The sequence below is a fragment of the Lepus europaeus genome, chromosome 16, assembly GCF_033115175.1.
Source record: "Lepus europaeus isolate LE1 chromosome 16, mLepTim1.pri, whole genome shotgun sequence".
Classification (NCBI taxonomy): Eukaryota; Metazoa; Chordata; class Mammalia; order Lagomorpha; family Leporidae; genus Lepus; species Lepus europaeus.
Window position 1 is genome coordinate 59,275,752 of NC_084842.1, and position 19,819 is coordinate 59,295,570.

Here is a 19,819-nt window from a genome sequence, read left to right on the forward strand (position 1 = left end):
AAAAGGCCAGCAGAATGGCTGGGCTAGAAGGCATGTGCGTTTACAAATTTAAAGACAGTGCTGATTGCTCCTTTGAAAGTCACACTAATTTACAGTCTTCTTTGAGTGGATTTTTAGAGAAATAGAAAAATTTAAAAATACCGTGTTTCAGACACTTTTATCACGATACTATAACAGGGTGTACAGAGTGGTGGTTCAGAACAGTAGACAGTTGATACCATCAGAGTCCACTAAAACAAACCACGGTGCAGCAGAAACAGGAGCCAGGCTGCCCCTCCGTCCCGATGGCTGGGGTCCACGCTGTAGTCAGATAGATGCTCACTTCCCTTTAGCGTCAACGCTGACAAGAGGTGTCCCCGGTCTAGCAGCCCAGTAGAAATTCACTAACCCACGTGCCTCATTCATAGATCATAAAGGATTGTGGACAAACTCCAAGCACGGGTCCTGTTATCCTCTGTATCAGCGATCCTTGAGACTTTTCACATCATAGCAATGAAAACTGAACCCGTGCGCCACTGGCCATGGTTCACAGTGAAGAGCGCTCCCTGCAGCACCATTTTGACAAGTCTGCCATCCTCGGAAAGGTTTCATTACAATGTGCAGAAGGAGAAAACCGTAACTTGGGAGGGGATGGGGAAAAGGAACGATTGGAATTCTGAGTCAATACACAGATCAGGTCCATTCCAACCTCAGGAATTCTCACACAAGGTGATTAAGGGTCATCAAACTGTCAACATTACAATTTCCAATAAATCCTCAGGCCTTCTGGAGTATCTAGAAATAAATCCCTCTGTCCTACTATAGAGCTTTTTCTTTGGCAAACTTGAACATGTTTCAGCACTGTCAACTTCCATTCTGATGGCTGGTCCATCACTCTTAGCAATACATCTTAAGGACTATAAGACGCTTGTGGAAAACCATGGTTGGTTCTCACAACCTGACTTTGCAATGGCCACCAGAATTTTTTTCTTGTTTACATTTTCCTACATTTTGTTGGCATTTCTCATTTTGGTTTTTGCCTGGAAATGTTAAAGATTCTCATTGCATTCTATGAATTCGTCCAAAGACACAGGTGGCAGGTGACCAAGTCTTCTCGGAATGTGGGGTCAGTGCAGGTGTGGGCGGAACTAAAACAGGAGGCAAGGCCTCTCCCACGGGAACCACCGCTGGCTGAGAAGTGTTTGAGTTCACATATGCATTCGGAGGGTTGCTTTGTCTCCTTTTCCCTTAACCTTTGTGTCCAAGTAAAGAGGCAAAAGGCAAGCTATAAAAATACGGAGCAGCAATCGACTTCATTTTTCTACTTAGCACAGTCCTCACACATAGTTTTCTTTTTCTACAGACAGCCATGTCATCTGGAATATTCAAGTTCTGGAAGTCGAAAGGAACCTGAGAATTCCTTGAGTTCCCCTACCCCCTTTGATCCCAAGCAAGTAGCGCCCAGGACCAAGCTCCCGGTCTTGGGACTCCTGGTGCCCTGCTCATTCCAAGAGACCACCACCTTCCAGGTGTGTCTGCTGCCAGCTACTGCCTGCCGGCCGCAAATGGCTGTAACAGTTGTGGCTGCAGTTTTCTCAACAACCATGAGTTGCATCGCGTTCTGTTTCTACACCAGCCGACAGCTCTGCGGCTTGCCCAGGGCTGCGTGTTTTGCACTCCCGTCAGCAACTGGAATTCCCTGGGGGTGCACCAGGCAGTGTCTGAGTGGAAGTCACTTGGAACTGAACAGCCATCTATTTTCGTTCTTTCCTTTCCACAGGCAATTTACAAACCTCCAGGAGCTCGCCTCCTGCCACCAGCGCTCTCTGGCTGTGATGATGACCTGTTACTGCGGCCGAGCCCTGGGGTTGATACACATCTGTCCGCGCCTAAAGCTGGGCCCAGCTTGCTGCTCTCAGTGCCATGGCAGCAGCTCACTAGGGACCACGGGCCACGAAGCCACCGTAACTTTTGACAAAGTTTAAAAAACTGTATTTGAAAGGAAGACAGAGGCTGGCGCCGCGGCTCACTAGGCTAATCCTCCGCCTGCGGCGCTGGTACCCCAGGTTCTAGTCCTGGTTGGGGCACCGGTACTTGTCCCAGTTGCTCCTCTTCCAGTCCAGCTCTCTGCTGTGGCCCGGGAGGGCAGTGGAGGATGGCCCAGGTCCTTGGGCCCTGCACCCGCATGGGAGACCAGGAGGATGCACCTGGCTCCTGGCTTCATATCGGTGCAGCGCTGACTGTAGTGGCCATTTGGGGGTGAACCAACGGAAGGAAGACCTTCCTCTCTGTCTCTCTCTCTCTCACTAACTCTGCCTGTCCAAAAAAAAAAAAAAAAAAAAAAAAAAAAAAAAAAAAAAAAAGAAGCCAGACAGACAGAGAGAGCAAGAACTCTGCATCTTCTGGCTCATTCCTTGAATGCATTTAGCATCTGGGTCAGGGCCAGGCTGGGAACTGAGAATTCAGTCTGGGTCTCTCACATGGGTGCCTAGGAGCCAAGCACTTGAGCCATCACCTGCTGCCTCCCAGGGTGCACATTAGCAGGGAGCTGGAATCCGGAGCAGAGCTGGGACGCAAACCCAGGTACCGCAATCCCGGATGTCAGTGTCCCAAGCAGTGTCTTAACCACTGCACCAACCCCACCCCCATAGCTTTATAAAGTCTCTGAGCACTATTCCACCCCGTTCAGGCTAAGAGCTTGGTTCTGCCATCCTTCCACTCGTGGGATACTTGTGATCCCGACTGCCTTTTGGGAATCAAACTCCTACCCATGATTCTAGGCTGGAGCCCTATGACTTTGGCCTCCTCTTATGCTGCATATTTTGGTGCTATATCAGGCCCACAGAAATATTACCTATTTTCAAGTATATATTGCTATGATTTTAGCTATTATTAAGTAAAGTCAGAGCATAACTTTTGTTAAAGATTTATTTATTTGAAAGGCAAAGTAACAGAGAGAGAAGGAGAGAGACAAAAAGAGAGATCTTCCATCCACTGGTTCACTCTCCAAATGGCTACAATGGCCAGGGCTGGGCCAGGTCATTGCTAGGAGCCAGGAACTCCATCTGAGTCTCCCACGTGGGTGCAGGGGCCCAAGCACTTGGGCCATCCTCTGCTGCTTTCCCAGGCCATAGCAGAGAGCTGGATTGGAAGTGGAGCAGCTGGGACTCCAGTTCCCCTTTCAAAATCCCAGCATACAGCCAAAGCCATAAAAATACGAAGCTTCTGGAATTGGTGGTGTATTGATGAAGGGTCAGAAAAGAGAAATAGGTGTTATTGGGAGACACAGAGGTTCTGGTCCCTAAGCCGGCCTCCCCTTGAGCAGGACTGTGAAGACAACGGAACCTCACCCCTGTCACTAGGTCCTGGCAAAGGTGACAGCAGAGGTGCCGGCTGGCCGGAACCACTGGCATCCCTCTTCTGCCTGCCAGCAGGAGCCGCTGTGCTGGTGCAGGCAAGGGTGACTTCAGATAGGCACACAGCAGGTGCACAGTCTGGAAAGATACTGAGAAGCTGGCCTGAACTTGGACTCCTGGCCCAAGGAAACTAGAAAATAACATGTGTTGTTGTAAGCCTCTAAGTTTGTGGTAATTTCTTTAATTTTTAAAGATTTATTTATTTAAAGTCAGAGTTACATACAGAGAGAGGCAAAGACAGAGAGAGAGGAGAGACATATCTTCCATCTATTGGTTCACTCCCCAATTGGCCACAATGATGAGGAGCCAGGAGCTTCTTCTGGGCCTTCCACATGGGTGGAGGAGCCCAAGCACTTGGGCCATCCTCTGCTGCTTTCCCAGGCCATAGCAGGGAGCTGGATCAGAAGTGAAGCAGCCAGGGGTTGAACTGGTGCCCATACAGGATGCGGGCATCACAGGCAGCAACCACAACACAGGGCCCTGTGGTAACTTCCTAACAGCAACAGAAACTAATGCAAGAGGCTATGCTGGACTTCACCCTGCTAGCTCACAGGGCACTGTGCAAATATTACAATCTCAGAGACTCCACATCCTCACCAACTGCAGGAGGGGAAGTGGCCATTGTGACCAGCATGGGGGTCATGGTCCTCAGGCAGTTCTCCCTGGGCAACCCTGGATCAAATACTACACACAGCCAGGAGGGAACCATGAGATCTGTGATGTGGTTGCCAGGGTGACACGACGCAATGTTATATCATCTTCCTGGTGCCTTAGACACAGACAAACATCAAGAGTGATGCCAATGGAAAGCCAAGATTCTGTGGCAAAAAATATCCTACATGAAGGATCTCTGTGAGACCCCAGTGGAAAGAAGGGGCCATCAGAGAGGGATGTACTTTTTTCCAAAGGGAGGAGAGAACACCCACTTTGCTTATGGCTGTGTCCAAATACCGATGGAGTCTATGGTCCCAGAAGGCTTCCATAACCCTGGCAGCCCCTGGCAAGAGCCTCGGGTGATCACTGATGTCATAAATAAGAGTGTTAATTGTAAAAGGAACAACAGAAGTCACTGTGCACTTACTCCCCATGTAGGACCTCCGTCCTTAATGAGCTGTACTATGAGAATCAACTGCAAATCTTGTTCTCATACTGTATTCTATATGTTGTGTGTGTATGTGGGTGCAAACTGCCGAAATCCTTACTTAACATAGAGCTGGTCCTCTGTATATAAAATCAAACAAAACGAACCATAATGAAGACGGGGATGGGAGAGGGAATAGGAGGTGGGATGAGAGTTGGGGTGGGAGGGTGGGTATAGGGAAAAGAACCACTATATTCCTAAAGTTGTACCTATGAAAAACACATTCATAGGTGTGTTTCACTGTGTGAAAAACACAGTGCCAGGGCTGGCACTGTGGCATAGTGGGTAACGCCACCACCTGCAGGGCCAACATCCCATATGGGTGCCGGTTTAAGTCCTGGCTGCTCCTCTTCTAATCCAGCTTTCTGCTATGGTCAGGGAAAGCAATGAAAGATGGCCCAAGTGCTTGGGCCCCTGTATCCACATGGGAGACCCAAAAGAAGCTCCTGGTTCCTGGCTTCAGATCAGCTCAGCTCTGGCTGTTGCAGCCATCTGGGGATTGAACCAGTGGATGGAAGACCTCTCTCTCTCTCTCTCTCTCTCTCTCTCTCTCTCTCTCTCTCTCTGCCTCTCTGTAACTCTTTCGAATAAAAAATAAATCTTTAAAAATTAAAAAAAAAAAGCGATGCCAAGGGGCTGGCGTTGTACCGTAGTAGGCTGAGTGGCTGAGCCTTCACCTACAGTGCCGGCATCCCATATGGGCATCAGTTCTAGTCCTGGCTGCTCCTCTTCTGATCCAGCTCTCTGCTATGGCCTGGGAAAGCAGCAAAAGATGGCCCGAGTGCTTGGGACCCTGCCACCCATGTGGGACACCCAGAAGAAGCTTCTGGCTCCTGGCTTCGGATCAGCCTGGCTCTGGCTGCTGCAGTCATTTGGAGAGTGAACCAGCAGATGGACAATCTCTCTGTCTCTCCCTCTGTCTGTAACTCTACCTTTCAAATAAATAATTTTTTTTTAAAAAAACAAAAAAGAGCAATGTCAAGCACCAGTACAGACTACAGATCAAGACGCTGACTTCAGATCAAACCAAAAGCTGAGCGTCTACCTGTGTGGCCCGGGGCCTGGCACGGAAACCACATCCTGCCTTTGAAGCAGGATAGCCAGCATCATCTATTGGCTATGTCTGAACCACAGAACAAAACCCAGAGGCCTTGCTGCAAGGTTGCACGTGGGCCAAGGTCACATCACAACAGCAGACCTCAAAGATGTGAGATAGTAAATGCAACGGGGAAACTGCAGTGGATAGAAACCCGTTCGAGGGTCCAGTGAAGCTAAAGTCAAATGACAGGGTACAGCCACCGATAGAAACAACAGCAAGCGGTCTGAGCAGCCTGGGGTGGAGCAGCTCAGCAGGTGCACCTCTCCGTGTGCACAGAAAGCACCCACACGGCTGATCACAGGGAAGCTGATTTCTGCCTTCACTGTGGAAGCAACTTCTATTTAAAATGGTAATGAGAGGGTTAACATCTTCATCTATAGCACCACCTTCTGAGGCCAGAGGAGTTTGAGACACCTTACCCTGGAAGTATCCCGGGCACACTTTACCGTTTCATGATACAGACCATGGGCATAGCTGTATAATTCTGGTGACCATATGACCTATTTCAATTAAAATAATTTTTAGGGGGCAGGTTTTGGTGAAGCAGTTAAGTTGCTTCTGGGGATGCCTGCATACCTTGTCAGAGGGCCTGGGTTCATGTCCCAGCTCTGCTCCCAATTCAAGCTCCCTGGTAGTGCACACCTTGGGAGGCAGCAGGTGATGGCTCAAGAACTTGGGTCCCTGCCACCTGTGTGGGAGAACTGAACTGAGTTCCAGTTTCCTGGTTTTGGCTTGGCCCAGCTCTTGCTGTTTTGCGCTTTTGGGAAGTCAAACGAATAGCCTTGGGATACTTTTTTCAATTTGTATTTTAAATCCTGCAGATAAAATGCCTTTTATTAAGACATCTTAAATTCTTTTAGGGAGTAGGCAAGTTGTATATATTTTAAAAAATTCAAGTGGGATGATAAGCTTTAAGAATATATTATTAAAGCCCAAATTGTATATTTAAGAGACAAGATAATATAGTAGTTAAAAGCCTAGTTACAGGGGCCAGTGTCATGGTGTAGTGGGTAAAAGCCACCGCCTGCAATGCTGGCCTCCCATATGGGCACCGGTTCATGTTCCAGCTGCTCCACTTCCAATCCAGCTCTCTGCTAACAGCCTGGAAAAAGCAGCAGAAAATGGCCCAAGCATTTGGGTCCCTGCCACCCATATGGGAGAGCTGGAAGAAGCTCCTGAGTCTTGGCTGCAGCCTGGCCCAGCCCAGCCATTGTAGCCATTTGGGGAGAGAACCAGTAGATGGAAGATCCCTGTCGGTCTCCCTGTCTATCTGCCCTCCTGTAACTTTGACTTTCAAGTAAATAAATCATTAAACAAACAAACAAACAAACAGCAAAGCCATGCTGCAGGGCAGGCATCTGGGACACCCTCATCCCATGTGAGAGTGCCTGTTTTGAGTTTTGACTCTTACACTTCCGATCCAGCTTCTTGCTAACGCACACTCTGGAGGCAGCAGGTGATGGCTCAAGTTCTTAAGTCCCTGTCACCCATATGGGAGACTCTGACTAAATTCTGGGTGCATGAGTTTTGCCTGGCCCAGTCTTGGCCACTACAGGCATTTGGGGAGTGAATCAGTGAATGCAAGATCTTTCTCTCTCCTCTCTCTCTCTTTCCTCTGTCTTTCAAATAAAATCAAAGTAAATAAAAATGCAAAAGATCCAATTAAAAAAGCCATATACATGGTCTTTAAATCTTAACCTCGACTTTGAGGACTTGGACAGGCTTAGCCCCTGTGACTCAGCCTCCTTACCTGTCCCATGGAGGAAATAAGAGCGCCCCCTGCAGGGCTATTTGAGGACTGAGGGTATCAGCATGTATGAAGCACTCAGAACAGCCAGCACTAAAAACAGTTCACTCCTGGGCTAGGGTTCAGGCGCAGTAAACACCGTGGCTGACCTGCACTGCAGGAGCACGCGCGCTGCTTACCTACTGTGGCCGAAGCTGACGAGAGCAGAGACTTCCCCCAGGAGCCCCAGCCTGCCCATCCTCCTCCCTGCGGAGCCGAGTCCACGGCCTGTGGAGAAACACATTAGCTGCAGGTCAGCAATCCAGTTTAACCCTCAATGAAAAAGCACCCATTGGTTTGAAACAAAGAGAAGGTTTAAAAAAAAATCCCCAGCAACACATCTCAATGGCTTAGAGTTTAGAAGGGTTGTAAGAATATACCCAGCACCCCCCCCCCCCCTCAAAAGAGTAGATCCCAACCTACAGTGCAGTGCACACTTGGGAACTGAACTACCAGCGCTGCTGTTGGCCTCTGAGGGCCTGGTTTCTCATGAGAGGGGAGCCTGACGTTATGGAAACCTGCATGCTCTCCATTTTCTCTGGACGACAGGGACAAGGGCTGTGTGTGTGTGTGGGGGGGTGGGGGGTGGGGTGTGGGGATGAGGGTGGATAAGGTGGGAGACACAGACATGAGGGCACAAGAGTGGTCTGAAAATGTCCAAGACAACCTTGACCCAGGCAGCTTGCATAGAGCTAAACCAATGCAGTCTTCAAGGTAGCGTTGGCTGTCAAACCTTAGGGGTAGCAGGCGAGAGCTCTGGCACGGATGCTGGGTAAAGTGACCAGACCGGCATCAGCCAGCCTGGAGACGGGGAGCAGCTGCAGAGAGCTCTGACTCGAGGCGTGTGCTCCACTCACAACGGCCCCTGTAACTGCCTCTCTCTCCTGGTGATGGACTGTCCCTGGCCTCCATGGAGGGCAATTCTTTTGCCTGGGTTTTTGGAATCAGGACCGAGAAACTATGGCCCAGCAAGAACTCTCTGCTTGAACAGAAGACAAGTCGGGCTATGCGGGGGCGACCATATTCCATCCAGCTCTCCACTGAGGATGAAGCCACACAGAGTGCACAGGTGGAGGAGATACCTGCGTGGAAGTGATGTGTCCCCGACAGCTTCACAGCCTCTGGCTTCCACCCCGCCAGAGGCCCTGCTCCACCCTCATCTCTGGCTTCTGTGAGATTCCCTCATACTCTGGCTCACTCTTTATTTTAAAAAATGTTTTGCTTACTGATCTAGCCCCAGAGCCTAGAAGAGTGCCTGGAATATATTTGTTGCATAAATTATAAAAATTCATTCATTTTCACAGTTGCATTAGTTTCTGTCACTTGCAACCATGGAGACCTGGCTCAGTTAGTGGAACCACACATTTCTCTGACTGACTGGGACCCAAACTAGGCAAGAATAAACACATTAGGAAGTTTGCTGTTTGGAGAATCACAGCTGTCACTCAGAAAATGAAGGAAGTTGGAATGGAGAGGAGAGGGGTGGAGGGAGGGAAGAAGGAAGGGAGGAGGGAAGGTAAGTTAGGGAGGAAGTGAAAAATTCCTATAGAGCTTGTGTGTTCTGTTACTTCTGACTCAAGTCTGGTCCATCGGTCACCCTCAGCTTCCTTCTCCCTGGCTGTCTTCCATCTTTGCAGATAGCAATGGCCATGTGAAACTTTTTGATCTATGAGACATTCAGGAATAAATGGGAAATTTGTCACTTTCATGATAAATTAAGCAGTCATGGCTAGGCCAACTCTTACCCTCTCCCTTCTTCCTGGCCGTGGACATGGTACATGAAACTAAAGCATTCATTTTTGCTGTCATTAGGCTAAGTAATCGTCGCTCGTCCTGGCACTGCTGAACAATTAAACCAACATGAGCAGCTGCCCCTGTCCATTTTTTTTTTTTTTATTATTAAGTGAGAAAAACTTGGTCCTCTGTAAACTACTATGTGTCGGATTTTAGTTACTTGCATCCAAATGCATTCCTAACTGACTCACCAGGCCAATACCCAATACCACCCATCAGCGTGGACAAAGTTCTAGACTGAAATTGCCTGTGTCTGACTTCAATTCTGCTGCTTCTAGGAACTAAGTTACTCGATCTCTGAAGCCTTCAGTTCCTCATCATAAAGTATGAGACACTGTGCTATAAGAACCGTAAGCACAAGAACTAATAACCTCACGGGGTTATTGTGGAGATTAGAAGAAAGCATTCACAAGAAGTTGTGGACACAGCACCTGGCACATAACACACGCTCCATACATGTTAGCTAGTGATCGTAAGAAGCTTCATTTGTAAGACTAAGGAGTGGAGAGCTTTGCAAGTTGGCTGTCATCCTTTTCCCTTTCCATCTGGAAACAATGAGAAGCTTGTTAACATGAATGGAAAGATCCGTGACTCCCGACGGCCTGCTTTCATTCTTGATGTCTACATTGATTCTCCTCACTTCAGCAATGGAACCCAGTGGCAATTTCGTAACCTCAGGAAGACAGAGGGGAGTGGGTGATTAATATCACCCTTTCACAGGACAGATCGCTACCTGTGATTAGGAGGAGTTAATACACTTAGGAGTGACAGCTGCTGACTCAAATTTACAATATTTAATATGCCCTGACAGCTGGTAATTGACTAGCACATGGAATAAATGTTAAATGAGTTTAGAACCTTCTGCTGTATAATAAGTGGCTCCTTCAATTGCTTTATTAATAAAATCTTTTGACTGATTTGTGACTTCTTGATCAACTACAAAGAATATTTGATATATCAAAGGCAAATATTCAAATGTCTAAAAGCACACATTTAATATAAAAACAAATAAAGGTTAAGAAAAAAATTACAAATATATCTCAGCATGCATATTATCTCCATATATCTCCAAAATGGCCAGTAAACATCGATTCTGATCTCTAGTGATCAAATTCAGTTATTTAAAAACCCTTTTCTCACCTTCTCTCCATATACCCCCCAGGTCTGTAGACAGACCACTCCAAGTCCTAATTCACAGAGAAAACGAAGCCATCAGATGAGAGGTCTCTTGGAATCTCCTGCCCCTCCCTGTAAACTCTCAGAAGAATGACTTCTTACTGGAGAGCAAACCAGACTCAGCCTGATCAAGGGTGGGAGATCCAAAACTCTACTGGTGATGATTTAAACATCCAAGACCACTGTGATGTCCTAGGAATATGAAAGAATGCTGCATTCTACCAAGTCCAGTGTTCTTTAGGGAAGACATAAATATATCTGGTATTCAAAGGCCTTTATCATGATGTAGAACTTAAATTTTATTTTAGGCTATCAAGTCAAGGGTATCAATAGACACAAAAATATTCACAGGTGCAGGCTTTTGGCACAGCAGTTAGTATGCCACTTAGGACACCCACATCCCATACTGGAGTCCCTGGGTTCAAGCCCTGGTTCTACTTCCAATTCCAGTTTTCTGATAATGTACATTCTGGGGGACAGTGGCTCAGGGACTGGGTCCCTGCCACTCACAGGAGAAATCCGGATTGAGTCCTGGGCTCCTGGCTTCAACCTGGTCCCACTCTGAGTTGTTGTGGGCGTTTGGGGAGTGAACCAGTGGATGGAACATTTCTGTCTATTTTTGTCTCTCTCCCTCTCCTTCTCTCTCTTTGCTTCTGAAATAAAGTTTTAAAAGGAACGAAGTTCTAAAAACAAAAATATTTACAAATCTCAGAACTCTGTCAAGTGTAAAGGTCTTTAAACATTTAAATGGAAAATACATGAACCCATCTTAAAGATCACGGATTGTCCTACATCCTTGAGTAGATGGAGAGAAGGCTGTGTGTATAAGTTGCACTCAGGGATGTGGGTGACCCCAACCCTCACGGCACAGCTCCTCCAAACAGGGACTCAGAATGACAGCCTGGAGGGTGCACACCTGCAGCTCTATCAACATATCAGGTTGAAAACAGCTCCGGTTATCACCAACTATTTTTCTTCATCACTCAACTCTGGGAGGATCTAAAAATTTAATATAGAAAAGTTTAAGGTGTCAAAGCCCTGCTATTAATATTTGTGTGTTCACTTGGGTCTCATCTGTCCTGCTAACAGCTAAGGAATTTGATCTATGAGTGTGACAATTTTTGAAAACCAATTTAAAGTGAATAACTGAATTATTAGAATTTTAATTTTAAGCTGAAATCATTCTAAGTTTATGCATACTATTATAACAGTTACGAGGCCTTTAAGTCCACTCTATAAATTTAATTAAACAGCTTTATAACAATTATTAAGGACTCAGCAAGGTTTTATATAAGCAGATAAATGAGGCACTTAAAAAGGAAATAGAATATATTACATGTTTAAAGGCAGTTTAAAATACTCTAACATGTCTGAGCTGATAAAAAGGGCCAAACATCCATCAAAAACTTTTTTTTGTTTATATTTTGTTTAGATTAAATTGTCAGATTTTGCTAAACCTCTAAGAGTAAGATTTGCGAGCTGAGTTGTTGACTTGAAATCTTAATAAACTGAATACTAACTGTTGAAACCAAATTAAATGTCTGAGTAGTCCTTTTTTGTACACAAAACACACACTTCTGCCCTAAGAATACCTTAATCCTTATCGCAACGTCTCGTACATGGAACCAGAGCAGTGCAACCCAGCTGAGACAGGGTTAATCCCTCCACCTGCAGGCCTTCTCGAGGGCCGGGCACCTGGCCTCTGGGGCCTGGCTCACCTTATCTCAGCTGCCTCCAAGAGTTGCTGGTCCTCCTGTGTTCCTGTTCCTTCATGCAGCATTAACAAAAACCCCAGCCCATCCTCACGGAGCCAGCCAGTAGCTCTTGAGCCTCCAAAGTGTGCTATCCCCTCATCTATCAAAGGACTGGAATGTCTCCTTCTTCACCCTTGGTCCTCGTCCTCATTAGTTTGATTCAGCACTGAGGACAGGGACTGAGTTACTGGCAACACTATCCCCTCAAGGCCCCTGCGGCCAGCTGTATCCGCTTTCTGTCTTTCCTAGAACATACAGGTGTCACCCCACACCTGGTTCTTACTCAGCTCCTGATGCAAAGCTACACACATGTATCCAAAGGCACGCACCCAACTCTGTAGCCAACGTCTTCACTTGCATTTAGACAACACTCTTGTGATACTCACCTCTCTCAAGTCCCTGAAACACTATCAGTGGTGTATAGGAGAGAGACAGAAAGAGAGAGACAGAAAGAGAGAGAGACCTATTGCTAATTGACTCTGTTCCTATAGCATTAAGGGTGCTTGTAAGGCGGTTGCAAAACAACATTCATTTAATTTTCTCAAAAACAATGAAGAAGGCAGACGTGCTAGGAACAGCATACTTTCGTCGTTTACTTGTTTGTTTTTTTTTTTTTTTTTTTTGACAGGCAAAGTGGACAGTGAGAGAGAGACAGAGAGAAAGGTCTTGGGCCATCCTCCACTGCACTCCCTGGCCACAGCAGAGAGCTGGCCTGGAAGAGGGGCAACCGGGACAGGATCGGTGCCCCAACCGGGACTAGAACCCGGTGTGCAGGCGCCGCAAGGCGGAGGATTAACTTAGTGAGCTGCGGCGCCGGCCACTTATAATAAAAATTGGGAACCAGAGTTCCCCACGGTGGAAAGGCAGTGCGGAGGCAAAACAGGTTCTCCAGCTGGGAAGACTTGGCTCAGCGCCTCAGTCTGCCACTTCCTTACTTGAGGTGGATCACGTGACATAATCTTGGGGTCCACCCCTTGATCGAGAACACGGACATGACCAAGCCTGGGGTGAGCAATGTTGCCCTCCTTTCCTGTGTGCTTTGTGGCTGGTGTTGCTGCTGTTTTTTAAAGATTGGTGTATGTGACAATGTCCCATGGTAACCAGCAGGCTAGAGGGACTTGTTCTCCCAAGGTTTTGAAATGCTCTCTCCTTGGAGCTGGAGCAGTACTGAACGATTGCTTTGAGAGCCACAGAAAGGACCTTGGAGGATCGTTAGCCTGGAGCAGGTGTTCTCAATCCAGGCTGAACATTAAAACCACCTGGGACATTTTTAAAGGCTGCTGATGCCCAAGCCCCCGCCTGAGTCAGAATCCTTGAGTTTGGGCCCTGGCATTAGTTATTTCTAAAAAGCTCCCCGGGAGGCAGAGCAAGGTGGCGACTGGACCGAGCGGGACACTCCAGCGACCCCCTCCCCACAGAGACACACATCTGAACTGCTACTCACGCATAGGCCACCTTCCCAAGAGCCAAGGAAGCCAGAGTGAGACAGCAAAGGCAAGACACACCAGAGGTGGCACGGAGGAAAGAGCTGTCCTGTTACCACTCCCTGAGGTCCAGGCCTCCCACCTAGGGAAGGGAGAAGCAGTTAAAGCAGTTAAGGCCACACCTTAGTGCTGGGCCCACCATGGTAAAATCCAGGGCCAGCAGCATCCCCCAGGCCAGTACCTGCAGGCCAATCCTAGACCTTCCTTAGCCTCCACCCCGCCTCCCTACTGCAAGTCAGTACAGACCTTTCCCTGGGAGCCGCAGGGAGATCCAGCGCCGGAGACAGCTCAAGGGTCTCTCTACCCCAAGACCGGCGCTCAGACGAAACCTCTAACAATTAATTCTGAAATCAGCCACTAAGGATTTGGGACGATTATGGGATGGGGCGCCCTCTGCTGCTGAAACAGCGACATCACATCAACAGCTGATTTGCAGCAGACCTTGGCTTGGGGCGCCATCTAGTGCTTAAATAGTGGAAGTGTCCAAAGGCTCAGAAAATGCAGACTGCTTAGAATTTGTAGACGTCACAGAGGAAGCCAAGCAGTGCTGGCATCCCATATGGGCTGGAGTCTCGGCTGCTCTGCTTCCAGTTCAGCTCCGTGGTAATGTGCCTGGGAAAGCAGCAGAAGTGACCCAAATGCTTGGCTCCCTGCACCCACGTGGGGGTCCCTGCACCCACATGAGAGACCCAGAAGAAACTCATGGCACCTGGTTTTGTCTTGGCCCACCCCTGCTGTTGTGTGCATCTGGGGAATGAACCAGTGGATGGAAGCTCTCTCTCCGTTCCTCCCTCTCTCTAACTCAGACTTTCAAATAAATACACTTTTTTAAAAAGGATAAGAAGAAGTTAGAGAAGAAAGGAGAATGAAGAGGGAGGAGAAGGCTTCTGGACACTTTGGGACAGCACTGAAAGAGCAAACATCCAAGTGACGAGGGTCCAGGAGGTGCTAGAGTAGAACAAAGAGGTCCAAAGGCTGTTCAAAGAGATAACAACAGAAAACAGCCCAAACCCCGAGAAAGACACAATCAACTCAGCCACGCCTGCCCCCAGGACTATTAACCTCCCCAAGGTTAAAGATAGAGAGAACAAGTCGGATAGACGGTGTTCCAGTCCACTTGGCTGCAGGCTCACAGGCTGGGGGAGAGTGGGATGAGATTTTCACCACGCTGAAGGAAAAACAAAAACAGCAGCAGAGAATACCGTGGCCAGCAAAGCCATCCTCGAGATGTGGGGGAGAGATGGAGAAGTCCCCGCGCGGGTGAAGGTGGGCGAGTCTGCCATCACCAACATTCTGCAGGCTACGTACGCTAGCAGGAGCACTCTGAGGCACAGAAGGAGGTGCTGACGTGTACAAAGAAGTCATCCGAAGACAGGGGACTCACTGCACAGAGAGCCCGGAAGTAAACCCGCACAGCTACAAGTACCGGACCTTTAACAAAGCCCGTGAGAACACACACTGGAGAAAGCAGGCTCCCTTCAGCTAACCTTGCTGGAAAACTGGGCATCTAACCAAAGGGAATGAAATCCACCTGCCAAAGAGATGCCTGTGCTCCCAGTGTTCACAACAGCCTGGAGATGGAGACAACCTGAGCGTCCACTGACAAGGAACGGAGGCTACATATACACAGGAAATGCTACTTGGCCATACGGAGGGGTGAAATCGTGCCATTTGCAAACACTGGAAGCCATCACGGTGAGTGACATGACCTAGGCAAAGACAGACAAGCACTGCACAGTCACACTCTCTACGGGGGATCTGCAAACTGGATCTCGGAGAAGGAGACAGCTGACCGTGATGCACAGAGCTTGGGAAGGCAGGGGAGGGAGGAGAAAGTGTTGACTGGAAGGTACTAAGTTATAGTCAGACAGGAGACCTAAGCCCTGGTGTCCTGTTGCAAGGTAGGATGATTCCAGTAACAATGCACTGTCCGTATTTGTTAAAAAGCTAGCAGAGAATTGTCAATGTTTTCAACAGGAAGGAATAATTGTTGCTGTACATCGCACAGCATACACAGGTACGTGCTGCCCTAGGGGTTGTGTCGCCCAGCGAGAGCTGGTCACCTGTGCTCCAGTGGGGACTCCAGCCCCCAGGGAGTATGTGGCCGATGACCGGGAATCTGTGAGCTCTTGGAACTCACAGGCCAAATGACCAGTCGCACCGCAGGGTTGCAGAATGACTGTGCTGCCTCCCTCCCCCTGGGAACCTGCCACCTCGGAGCAGTGCTGTGAGTCATGCCCTCTGCAGGAGGCCCTGGAGCCCTGGAGCCCCGTGTTGGCCAACAGAGTCCCAGACCGTGGGGCAGAAGGACACGGGGGCGGGGGGCGGGGTTGTGTTAGGAAACAGGAGGCCATTTTGCTCACAGAGCAGCAGAGCCAGGGACCTGGGGGATGAGCTCCCGGCGCCCTGCTTCCCTGTCGGGTTCCTGTCCCTCATGTTGGTGCGGCAGTCATCTGTGGCAGCCACCGCAGGATGCGCGAGGCTGGGCCTGGCTGAGAACAGACACACTGCCTCCTCCGCACCACGGTCTGAAAGGCCAGCAGTTCAACCCAGACCGGATGGGGGACAGCGGCGTCCCCTGCTTCTGTGCTGTCCCTGCCGCTCTGTGCCCATGAGCCCAGAGAAGGGGCCAGGAAGGTCCCTCCCGGATGGTCCTGTCACGGTGGCATGGGCACCAGTGGGAGCAACTGCGCTACCTCGAGAGACAGGTGCAGGCAGAGGCAAAGGGCAGAGCGTGTGTTCTGGAGGCAAGTGTTCGGTGGGGCAGTAGGGTTTTGCTATCCTACACCAGAGAGTGTGACTCAAGTCCCAGCTCTGCCCCTAACTCCAGATTCCTGCTAACGCACACCCCAGGAGGCAGCGGTGATGGCCAAGTCCTTGGGTTCCCTGCCACCCGTGTGGGAGACCTGGCTGGAGTATCAGGCTCCTGGCTTTGTCCTGGCCCAGCCCTGGCTGTTGTGGGCATTCGGGGAGTGAAGCGGCAGCTGAAAGATGTCTGTCTCACTCTGTAAGCTTTTCAAATAAAGTGAAAATAAACACATAGTTTTTTTTTTTTTAAAGATTTGTTTTATTTATTTCAAAGGCAGAGCTAGAGAGAGGCAGAGGCAGAGAAACAGAAAGAGGCCTTCCATCCACTGGTTCACTCCCCGGATGGCTGCAACGGCTGGAGCTGTGCTGATCTGAAGCCAGGAGCCAGGAGCTTCTTCTGGGTCTCCTACATGGGTGCAGGGGCCCAAGGACTTGGGCCATCTTCTACTGCTTTCCCAGGCCACAGCAGAGAGCTGGATCAGAAGAGGAGCAGCCAGGACTTGAACTGGTGTCCATATGGGATGCCTGCACTGCAGGCGCAGCTTTACCCGCTGCACCACAGCGCCAGCCCCAACAAATAGATTTCTTAAAACACCAAATGAGTTCTGCGTCTGGTCTGCTGGCAGGTGGTGTGTGACGAGGAAATAGTGATGGGAGGGCCGGAGCCCTCCACAGGGATTTGTAAATCTGTGTGAGGATTTCAGTGCCCTTAGAGAAACACTGGCTGCACCTGGCACGGCCACGCCTTCTCTTTTCTGCCTGTGTAGCCCAGGGCAGACGCTGGGCATGTGTAAGCCTCATCTTTGGACTGCAGGTGATCATGTCTGGCCTTGAACTTCGGTGTGGGTTGAACCCCTTCACGGACACAGCGGCCAGCAGAGCACCTGGCACACAGGATGTGTGTCTGATGAGTGGTGGCCTCATTACTATCACTATTACAATGATTAAGGTGCAAATATTAGAGGGCTGGCGTTGTGGCACAGCGGATGAAAGCCCTGGCCTGCAGTGCTGGCATCCCATGTGGGCACCGGTTTGAGTCCCAGCTGCTCCACTTCTGATCCAGCTCTCTGCTAATGCACCTGGGAAAATAGTGGAAGATGGCCCAAGTGCTTGGGCCCCTGCACCCGCATGGGAGACCTGGAAGAAGCTCCTGGCTCCTGGCTTCGGATCAGCACAGCTCTGGCTGTTGCAGCCATTGGAGAGGGAACCAGCGGATGGAAGATCTCTCTCTCTGTCTCTATCTGTAACTCTTTCAAATAAATAAAATGAATCTTTTGAAAAAGTGCAAATATTAAAAGGACAGACTCCTCTGGTGTGTCTGCTCTGACCAAATCCACATTCCTGGTCCCCGAGGCAGTGTCACAGTAAATTCTGAGCTTCCAGTTCCTGTCTGCAGACTTGGGCAGTGAGCACTGCACACGCTATGTGCTTCCGTTTGAACAGCGTTTGTCCACCCTCAGACTCCTGCTGAAATGTAATCCCCGTTATCAGACAGGAAAAGGTGACGCAGGGCCCTCCTTTCATACAGGGGTTTATGGATTCATGTGACATCCGATCCTCTCAGTTCTCTGCTCTAAAAGCCAGTCTAGGGGCCAGCCCTGTGCCACGGGAGCAGGTCCAGCCACTGCCTACCACACCGGCATCCCATATGAGTGCCTGTTCGAGTCCTGGCTGCTCCACTTCTGATCCAGCTCCTGGCTAAGGCACCTGGGAAAGCAGCAGAAGATGGCCCAAGTGCCTGGGCCCCTGCACCTGCATGGGAGACCAGGATGGAGCTCCTGGCTCCTGGCTCATCCGACCATTGTGGCCATTTGGGGAGTGAACCAGTGGAGGGAAGATTCTTTCTCTCTCTCTCACCTTCTCTCTTTGTAATTCTGCCTTTCAAATAAATATATAAATAAATCTTATTAAAAAAAATAAAAGTAAAAATGGAGCCTCTCCTTGCCTCCCACCATATGAGGCCCTGGGACAGCTCGGGACTGTGCCAGCAAGAAGGCCACCCCCAGGTGCAAACCTTGACCTTGGACCAGAACTGGGAGCCAAACTAAATGTCGCATTTGTGTTATGTGCCACAGGAAACAGAGAGAGACAGCAGATACCGGCCAGAGCCCGGCTTGGGAGGAATCGCACGCAGCACTCCTACCGGGTCAGTCTGTTCTTTCAGGGGGATCTCGGATCCGGGCTCGGCCTCCAGGCTGACGGAATCAACGCACTCAGCAAGTGCGTCCTCCGGCACAGCTCCGCTGAGGGGCGGCTCCTCGGCACTGGCGTCTGTGGGCAGCTCCAGGGGCCCAGCGGCTGTAGCCTCAGCATCCTGCACCGCTCTGTTCTCACTCACGTCCCCTCCAGGGTCAGCTGGCGTTGGTGCAGTCAACCTTGTAGCCGAGCCACAGGGCCCTTGGACGTCCTCGGGTAAAGAATCACTGCTGGACATCTTGGTAACCTCTGCTTGGTCTCCAGCGGCTACGCCATCACCGGCATCATCAGACATCTTAGTATCTGTCAACACGATTACAAACAGATGCTTCAGCCCTTCATCTCAATGGCTTGGGTTTAATTCAAGGGTCTGAACAATCGCATTGAATCTGGCGGGAGCAGGGTGTGGGGGCAAGCATTCTTCTGCCAGTAAGACACTTTCTGAAACCCTATGGCAGGCCAACTATGTGCCTCCCCCACCTCGAAGTCATGTCCTAGTCTTCGGCACCTGTGAACATGACCTCACATGGCAAAGGCAGAGGCAAAGGCAAAGGCAAAGGCACGTGGCAGGTGTGATTACGTTGGGGTCTTGGGATGAGGCAGTCACCTGGTTTATCTGGGTGGGCCCCAGATGTCAGCACAGGTGTCCTTATCAGAGGGTGATGCGACCATAAAGAGGAACAGGTGTGAGAAGCGAAGCAGAGGTTGGAGTGAGGCCCACTGAAGAGGAGGAAGCCATGCAGGAGGAGACGCGAGGAGACGTGACAGGGACAAGGGCAAGCAAACCGTTCTCTCCCAGGAGACTCCAGGAGGAGCCAACCCTGCCAGTGCCCTGACTTCAGCCTACGGCAACTGATTTTGGACAGGTGGCCTCCAGGACCACGAGTGAAGGACCATGTGTTAGGAATGAGCCTGCACTTGTTGTGCTCATCACAGCAAACACGAATCGCAGAACCCTGCTCGAACTTGGACAGATCTCTTACGTGGCAGGCAGGGTTAGGCACGTGGGGACTAAACATACTGTCTGTATCTGAAATCATCTACTTAACCTGACTCGTGGCTGCTGCGCACTAGAAACGTGGCTAGTGCACCTGGGGAGGCACATTTTTAGCGTCCATGGGTGCATGGGGCTAGTGGCTAGCTTACTGCAGAGCGGAGAACGGAAGACAGACGACGACCTGTGTTG

The 19,819-nt window shown here is 49.7% G+C and overlaps 1 protein-coding gene across 2 annotated transcripts in view; it reads right to left on the bottom strand.

Annotated features, from left to right (window-relative positions):
• FAM114A1 (family with sequence similarity 114 member A1) overlaps window positions 1-19,819 on the bottom strand; it is a 65,305-nt gene that overhangs the window by 36,723 nt on the left and 8,763 nt on the right. For both annotated transcript variants that reach the window (XM_062212951.1, XM_062212950.1), the window contains exons 2-3: window positions 18,581-18,936; window positions 7,562-7,649 (exon numbers count right to left, since the gene is read on the bottom strand). In XM_062212951.1, the coding sequence (XP_062068935.1) occupies window positions 7,562-7,649; window positions 18,581-18,928 (436 nt within the window). In that variant the 5' untranslated portion in view covers window positions 18,929-18,936. The remainder of the gene's footprint in view (window positions 1-7,561; window positions 7,650-18,580; window positions 18,937-19,819) is intronic.